General features: G+C 62.3%; 2 protein-coding genes across 6 annotated transcripts in view; one reads left to right on the top strand and one right to left on the bottom strand.

The window, feature by feature from the left end:
• The first annotated feature begins 504 nt into the window (after positions 1-504).
• On the top strand, positions 505-3,615 carry PRXL2B (peroxiredoxin like 2B). 2 transcript variants are annotated; one of them, XM_004705212.3, is made up of 7 exons: positions 505-702; positions 858-1,062; positions 1,812-1,863; positions 2,440-2,503; positions 2,623-2,698; positions 3,013-3,131; positions 3,457-3,615. In XM_004705212.3, exons 1-7 carry the CDS (start codon positions 640-642, stop codon positions 3,481-3,483), a joined length of 606 nt encoding a protein of 201 aa, XP_004705269.1. In that variant the 5' UTR covers positions 505-639; the 3' UTR covers positions 3,484-3,615. The 2 variants fall into 2 exon arrangements, with proteins under 2 accessions (XP_004705269.1, XP_045154997.1); XM_045299062.1 differs by having other exon boundaries at positions 2,953-3,131.
• A 1,506-nt stretch (positions 3,616-5,121) lies between these two features.
• MMEL1 (membrane metalloendopeptidase like 1) overlaps positions 5,122-7,842 on the bottom strand; it is a 36,372-nt gene continuing 33,651 nt past the window's right edge. For all 4 annotated transcript variants that reach the window (XM_004705211.2, XM_045299077.1, XM_045299079.1 and 1 more), the window contains 6 exons: positions 7,606-7,725; positions 6,733-6,866; positions 6,529-6,594; positions 5,958-6,053; positions 5,357-5,433; positions 5,122-5,274 (listed from right to left, as the gene is read on the bottom strand). In XM_004705211.2, coding sequence (XP_004705268.1) covers positions 5,175-5,274; positions 5,357-5,433; positions 5,958-6,053; positions 6,529-6,594; positions 6,733-6,866; positions 7,606-7,725 — 593 coding nt within the window. In that variant the 3' untranslated portion in view covers positions 5,122-5,174. The remainder of the gene's footprint in view (positions 5,275-5,356; positions 5,434-5,957; positions 6,054-6,528; positions 6,595-6,732; positions 6,867-7,605; positions 7,726-7,842) is intronic.

Here is a 7,842-nt window from a genome sequence, read left to right as displayed (position 1 = left end):
CCGCCCCTGTGGACTCTTGGCCCACCTTCTCCCACCACCGTGCCAAAGTCCCACTTCTCAGGCTCAGCCCATGCGGCGCACCACGTGAAAACAGCCCGCGCCGAGTCCCGCCTGCCGCTAAAGACGCAAACCCATTGGCTATCAGTTTATGCATATGCAAACAAAACAACCCAACGCAGTGGGGAGGGGAGGAAACAGGTGTCAGGGGACGTGACCGGAAGCGGCAGGGCGGGGCCGGCGGGGGGTGGGGCCTATGTCGTGAGTGGGCGGAGTGGCCATCAGGGGACAGCAGGGAGTTGCCAGGTGAGAGCCGGAGGCGGGACCGAGACGGAGGGGGCGGGGCATGGACTTGGTGCGGCAGGGAAGGGGCGGGACAGGGGACCGGGTCCGGGGAACAGAACTGGGGAGGAGCCGAGGGCAGGGCTCGGGGGCGGAGTCTGGGGGGGCGTGACCGGAGGCGGGGCGAGAAGACGTAGTGGAGGCGGGGGTGGGATCTGAGGCCCCAGGTTGGATCTGGGAGATACGCGCTGACCGCAGCGAGGTAGGCGCGGCATCAGCGGCGGTTCGGGAGCGGGCCCTGGAGTGTGGCGACCTCAGCGGGCAGGAGCCATCCCGTAGCTAGGGCAGGAGGCAGCCGGCATGAGCGCACTGGACCTGGCCCGGGTGGGCGCGTGCGTGCTGAAGCACGCGGTGACGGGAGAGGTGAGGAGGGACGAGGGGACGCTGCGGGCCTGGGCTCTCCGACCGTGGGGGGGCAGGTCGCGGGGAGCCGCACTGGCCGCCCTGGGCCCCGGCGCGCGGAGCGCGGGCTGCGCTGGGCAGGCGCGGGGTCCATGTTTCAATGGCCACCGCCCTAGGCCGTGGAGCTGCGGAGCCTGTGGCAGGAGCAGCCGTGCGTGGTGGCCGGGCTGCGGCGTTTCGGCTGCATGGTGTGCCGCTGGATCGCCCGGGACCTCAGTAGCCTCAAGGGGCTCCTGGACCAGCATGGCGTGCGCCTGGTGGGCGTGGGGCCCGAGACCCTGGGCCTGCAGGAGTTCCTGGATGGTGGCTACTTCTCAGGAGGTGGGCACCCTCATTCCCCTCCACGCCTCAAGCCTCTCCCAGCTCCCCTGCGGTTCTCCTTCCAGGGAGAGGGCCCTGGACGCAGGATTCAGTCCCTGGGCCTGGGTCTCTCCATCTGTAGCCTCAAGGCCCTGCAGCACCATCAAGACCAGACCCAAACTCAAGGGTTAGCTCCCCCTCAGCCCAGCGGTGGTGGTCCGGACCTGCTCATAAGGGAGCCTCTCTATGCGTAGATCTGTAGCCGCCACCCCTAATCTCCCAATCCTGATTGGGGAACGATTTCTCACAGAGGACAGGCAATGGCCAAGCCCAAAGCAACCCTGGCTTAGAGCCAAAGTAGCACACCTTAGATAAGAGGGTCCCCTGGAGGTGGCCACAGAGGGCATGTGGCCTCTTCTCAGGGGGAGGACGGAGAGCTGGACCACCTCAGGGTCCTTTACCCAATGTAGATGAGTCCCCAGGCCCATGACCCCCACCCCATGTGTTGGCCCCCACCCCATATGTTGGCCCCCACATCCTCCTCTCCCCACGGAGGCGCCTGCCCAGTGGCAATATCGGGGTGAGCCCTTCCCCTCCGTTTCCACCTGTCACCTCTGAACAGAGGAACCCTTAGCGCTGTCCCGCCCTCCTAACCCTTGTCTGTGGCCCAGGTGAGCACCTTGGGGACAGGGCAGTGGAGGAAGGTGAGTGAGGGTGGTGGGTGTGGCCAGGGCAGGCCCGGGGCCACACCTGGGACCTCTGCTTTACAGAACTCTACCTGGATGAGAGCAAGCAGTTCTACAAGGAGCTGGGCTTTAAGCGGTGGGTGTGCTGTGCGTGCCTCAGGGTGGGGCACTCCTTGGGCAGGTGGAGGGGGCTCATTTCTCTTCTCCCGGAGCCCCTCTTCTTGGCTGTCCACTCAGGCCTCCCTGGGTCAGCTGGCTCTGGCGGCACTGTCTGCTCTGAGTAGCCCTTCTAGTTCTTTTGGGGATGGGGTGCCTGTTTTTGTAGGGCTGTAGAGGCTGATGACCTCAACCCTCCAGGCCGTAGGGCCCGGGGCTCATGGATCTGTGTCCCCGGGCATGGCCACTTTACCTCCATGCCTGCAGCGACTGTGGCAGACTTGGATGGCAGCAGCTGCTGAGCCAGATGCCAGCCCACATGGCCCTGGCCCAGCCCCTTCTGCACCTCTGCACCCTGGAGTCCAGGGCTTGGATGGCCACTCCAGGCCGGGCAGGAGGCCCTTTGCAGGGCTGTCTGGTCGCTGCTCTGGGGCTCAAACCTCTCTGTGCCCCTGGGGAGGAGGATGGAGGGGGCTGGGCTGGGTGGTGGGACCTGCCTCACAACCTGCGGGGTGGGGCCTCCCTGGGGAAGAGCCTGGAAGAGCTGTCTCCACAGTTACAACAACCTGAGCATCCTGCCTGCTGCCGTGGGGAAGCCGGTGCGGGATGTGGCCGCCAAGGTTGGTGACAGCCTGGGTCGTGAGGGATGTGGGGTGGTGTAACATGGCTGCCCCTGCCCACTCCTCTCCCGTCCCCTCCCCTCAAGAACTGCTAGACTCCCTCCCTCCCTCCCACTCAGGCCAAGGCTGCCAACATCCATGGAAACCTGTCTGGGGACCTGCTACAAAGCGGAGGGCTGCTGGTGGTCAGCAAAGGTGGGTGGGAGAAGGGGAGGGGACAAGGCCTGGCCGTGGGATGTGCAGAGCTGCCCATGTAGGTGGGACTCTCCACCCAAATGTGGGGACTAGACCCTGGCCCTCCCTCCGTAGTGACTGAGATTAGTGGGGGCGGTACCAGAACTCCTCAGGGGGCTCAGTCATGCCGTGGGGTGCTGAGGGGCTGGGTGTTGGGGTAGAAAGTTGCACCCACAAGCTGAGGTGGTGTCCCAGGAGCATCTGTCCCCAAGCAGGCTGGCCCTCCTGCGCCGGCTTCTCCCACCTCGCCCACCCTGCCTCCCTGCTGCTCCCAGGTGGTGAGAAGGTGCTGCTGCACTTTGTCCAGAAGTCCCCAGGGGACTATGTTCCTCAGGAGCGTGTCCTTGGTGCCCTAGGCATCTCTGCGGAGGGCCTTGCCAGCGAGCCACCACAGGTGAGCTGGGTCTGGGGAGTGGTGCCGTAGATGATGTCACTATTACTCTACCTGTCCCCTCCACCCAAAGAGGGGGAGGCAGGTAAGAGGATTAAGGAGATAAGAAGGGGGAGGGGATGACTCAAAGGCCCCTCCCCCGAAGGTGGGAACTGCAGAAGGAGTGCTGAGATGGCCTCAGGTTGGGTCTCATGTGGAGGGGTGACCTTGCTTTTAGCAGGCTTTCCTCCTGACCCCAGACAGGGGAGAGGGCGGGGGTGGGGACGGGGTGGGGCTGCAAGTACCCCTGACATGTGGTTGGTCTGACCAGTGTCTGATGTTCCTACAGTGTGATGAGGAGGCGTGTGGGAGGTGAAGGGCTCCAAGGACCTGGAAATACTGCGCATTGGACGTGAAAGATTGTTCTAGAATCGCTGAGCTGGAACGGTGGACTTTGCCATAGCAACACAGGCAACGTGGGCCATTAAAACTTTGGTTTCTGATCAGAGTGCTTATTCATTGGCCCCAAGCCTGAGTCCCTGTGTCCATCCCTGCCCCCCCTTCCTGCTTGGTGGTTTCCTCAGGGTGGGTTGCAGACATCATGGGCCTAAGGGGTCACCCGCCTGCTGAGGAAGTTCCTGCCCCCTGGAGGGATGTGCCCATATTGACTGGAGACAGAGGGCCAAGGGCACATGGAGCCTGCGGGGACTGTGGCCTCACTGCCCTGTCATTTCCTTCCCGGGTGCCCACATCCCAAGTGTGCCTCATGACTCCAGGCTGCCGGGGGGAGGCCCAGGGCTATGAGGCCTGGAGAGAGGACAGAACTTAAGAACCCTCCCTAGACCCCCGGCTATAGCCTTGAGGGGTCAGTGATCTGGTGTGGTGGGAGCTGTGCCCGTGGTTTGGGGGGAGCAGAGACTTTGGGGAAAGGGCTGGTCAGTGGACGATCTCCTTAGATGTAAGAAGCATGGGAAGTCTCTGGGGCTGGGGATGACCTGGTCTCACCGGGTACATCAATGTCCCTGACACCTCCCTTTTGGGTTCCGACAGGCATCTCAGACCTACTTGGCCCCAGCAGATCCTCTGGCCCATCAGCCCCCCGCTTCCAGACCCCCCAGCATCCCTTCACTGCACTTGTCTGGAGGTGGGGTCTGGGGTGCGATGATTGCAGCTCCCTCCTCACTGGCTCCTTGAGTCCACCCCACCCCTCTGGCCATGTACATGTTCACAAGCATGTGGGGCAATTGCAAAGACCATGGTTTGGGACAGGCGCAGCTTAGTCCTTAGCCCATGTGGACTCAAGCACAGGGACAACTGTGAAGCCCGTGCCGGGCGGGACAGTGTTTGGTTCTGTTGAGCCTAGGGTCACCATGGGTCGGAACCTGCTCGCTGGCACGGAACCACCTGGCCATTTACAAACCACAGCAGGCCAGGTGACCCCATTCTGTGGTTTAAGCCCCCGTGAGCACCCAGTTACACAAAGCCAGACTGACCATGGCCCTGGGACCTGAGGACCCTGGCCCCTCTCCAGCCCCTCCCCTGCAATCTCCCCATCTGGACACAGGGTCCTTGAGAATCTTGGGTACTCATTGCATTCCCGCAGGGGGCAGGGGACACTTTTGAGCTATGCCAGCAACCACTTCCTTTACCCAGCTCCCCCATGGTGTACCCGGAACACCCTGAGCATCCATCCAGCCTCTCCTAGTGCATGGGGCTTTGCAGGGACCTCTTAGAAAAAAGGGCAGGCACACGGGGCTTCTTTGAAGCATTTACTCAGCTCGTGTTGGAAGCTCTGGAAACCACGCTCTGGACAAAGCGGCGCAGGAGGCTCAGTCTGTGCAGGCGCTCAACCGTGTGGCCTGCGGTGCTGGGGCGGGGGGATCCCCTGGCCTCGGTCACCAGCCTCCCTGGCCCTGGCGTCAGTGGCGCTGTGCTTAGGCCCTGTGCCCGGAGGGCAGGGCTGCGGGCCAGGCCGGGGCGCTCTGTTCCTGCCAGGTCCTCGCTGGCCCTCACTTCTTGCTCCTCCGACCTCTTGGCAGCGGGTGGGCGTGCGCGGCTTGGCCTGGGCTACCAGATGCGGCAGCGCTGCTTTGGGTGCATCGGGGTGCCCTGCTCGCAGTGGAAGGCCTCCGCAAAAGCGGCCAGATTCTGCAGCGAGCCCAGCACCCTGTGGGAGGTGAGGCCTCCTGAGACCTGCAGCGCTGGGCTGGGGGCCCTGGGGTGGGTCGGGCTGAGGTGGGGACCCTTACCTGTACTTCAGGGGACTGTGGACGTCCGTTTTGATGGACTGGACGGCGAACTCGGGCCGATAGGCCCCGCACCACACCTGTGGGCGCAGGAGGGGCGTGGCTGCAGGGCGAAGGGCATGGCCCAGGAGAGGGGGGGCGTTGGGAACACCTAGAGAAACTCAGTGTCGCCCTCTCCCTCCATCCCGACTCACAGGGACACTATGTATCAGGGTAGAACTGCCCATGTGGGTTTCTGAGACTGGCTCTAAGGAGTATAGAAAACCTCATCTTTCTCCAACGGACTGGCTGGTGGTTTTGAACTGCTGGCTTTGTGCATGGCAACCCAAAGCAAAACCCACTATACTACCAGTTCCTCCTCATCTACAGCGGACTCCTCCCCTGCGCCCCCACCGGTCCATACCTGCCCCTCCCCCCCTGGAGAAGCACTCCAGGTTTCTCCACTTGTCTGGTCAAGCCCTGCCTGTCAATTGGCAGCCCCCAGTGGTGCCCCATCTTGGGTCCTCCCCACCACAAAGCTGTGGCAGCAATTCCCCCCACCCTGCCTGGAAGCTGCTGGTGGAACTGAGCACCTACAGGGCAGGAGAGCAGGCGGGGTGCCTACCTGGGCGTAGTTGATGAAAAACAGCTGCTTGTTTGTCATATCCAAACCTGGTAGCTGGAGGTCGCTGCCTCCCTCATTCAGCCACTTCAGGTAAGCCTGCAGGCACCGGGTGGGCGCTGGGCACAGCTCTCCGAGGGCCAAGCCTTCCCTGCCTCCCAGACGACCGGCTGCCCCCTCTACTGCCCTCCCATGTGGAATTGGGCTTTGGTGTTCAGGGTCTGTCTGGAACCTTGAGGACCATACTCTTAAAGCGCTTGGGATCATTGGGGAGCAGCCCTGCTTGCACCTTGTGGGCCATCTTGCCAGGGCTCCTGTCATTGCAGTGTGGGTGCAGGGGTGTGGTGGAGGGTACTGTCACTGTCTAACCGAGACCTCGGCGGAACACGTAAGACAGAGATCACCCTTGTCCTGTTGCCAGCCAGCACAAGGTACCTCCCGGGCACAGATGAAGTTCCCAGAAGACACCTTGGCTCATCTGGGGGCAGATCTTGCCAAGTTAAAGACTTCCTGTCCTGGCTGAGCCTGCCTGCTCTCCGATACCCTCCTTCAGGGGACACTCGCCTCAACCCACCTTATAGGCCTGCCGTACCCCTCCATTGTCAGCGATGTTCTCCCCGAGTGTGCTGAACCCGTTCACCTGCACACAGAGGGAGTGTGTGTGTGGGGTGTCAGCCAGGATCCCGGGCCACTTCTCTCATGCAGCCAGGGTTGGGGAGCGACCCTCAGGGTGTCCAGGGCTGGGAGCAGACCCGAGTGGTCCCGGCAGTACACTCACGTTCTGATCATCAGCCACGTCCCAGCTGTAGTTACCGTACTGGTAGACCATGCATTCCGACTGGTCTCGGAAGTGCTGGGCTGAGAAGTTGCTCCACCAATCCAGCATGTTGCCGTCTTTGTCAAAATTCCGGCCTGGTGGGGGGGGGCAGAGGCAGCTCTCCCTGCCCTCACTGTGTGCTCAGCCTGCATCTGTGGATGCACCCTGAAGCCCTGCTCCCAGCTAACCCCAGGTCTGGAGCTCCTGGCTCAGAGAACAAACAGGTTGAAGGACAGCTGTGTGTCAGGGGACCGCTCAGTTCCTTGGGAGGGAGGGAAGGAGGGCTACAGTCCCATCCATGCCAGCTCCTGAGATTAGGACCACGGTCGCCAGGCCTGGGGGCCCAGAGGCAGTGTGCTTTGTGCACCTGTCCTGGGATGTCAAAACACTCAAGGCCCCAGAGGAGGGGAGTGTGTGGGCCTTGGGAGATGAAGTGTGGGCTGTTGGCAGGGGACCCACTCCAGAGCCCCATGAGAATGCCAGCCTCCCCGGATGAGGGGTGCCGGCTGCCTGGGAGATGACACTAAGCCAAGCTTCATGTCAGACCAGGGGCCGGGAGGGCCACAGGCCCATGATCAGAGTCACTGTGTCATGTTCCAGCCTCTGCAGGGGGAAGGACCAGTTAGATGGTGCTGATCACAGGGTGGGTATCTGCTTCACCCAGGGCCCAGCCCGGCATCTGAACAGCCCTATTACTTAGCCTCCCCACACCTGGACAAGCCCTTTAATACCCCGGGCCTCAGTGTCCCCATCTAGGCCACCAAGAAAGCCCTTCCTGGGGAATACATGAGACTTAGGGGTGAAGTTTGATCCTGGCCTCTGCAGCTCCCTTACCATTGTCGTCAAAGCCGTGGGTGATTTCATGCCCGATCACCATGCCGATGCCCCCAAAGTTCAAAGCCTGTGGCTGCTCCTTGCTGAAGAACGGGGGCTGGAGGATCCCGGCAGGGAACACTGCCCCAGGGGACAAAGAAGCAGCTGTGAGCTGGCACCCTGTATGTGTGCCAGGGGCTGGGCAGATACAGACCAGAACTCAAAGTCCTTGCCGGAGGGAGAGATTCTTAACTCAGA

This window comes from Echinops telfairi, unplaced genomic scaffold, assembly GCF_000313985.2.
Source record: "Echinops telfairi isolate 266 unplaced genomic scaffold, ASM31398v2 ScPeMD7_7457;HRSCAF=8495, whole genome shotgun sequence".
Classification (NCBI taxonomy): Eukaryota; Metazoa; Chordata; class Mammalia; order Afrosoricida; family Tenrecidae; genus Echinops; species Echinops telfairi.
Note: the sequence above shows the minus strand (reverse complement) of the source record. Positions and strands in the feature narration are given on the sequence as shown.

Excerpts from the sequence above, each read along its gene's own strand:
- PRXL2B (XM_045299062.1), top strand. The coding sequence starts at position 640 with ATGAGCGCACTGGACCTGGCCCGGGTGGGCGCGTGCGTGCTGAAGCAC. Across the intron at positions 703-857 it reads AGCACGCGGTGACGGGAGAG|GCCGTGGAGCTGCGGAGCCT; the intron begins GTGAGGAGGGAC and ends CCACCGCCCTAG. Across the intron at positions 1,864-2,439 it reads AAGGAGCTGGGCTTTAAGCG|TTACAACAACCTGAGCATCC; the intron begins GTGGGTGTGCTG and ends CTGTCTCCACAG.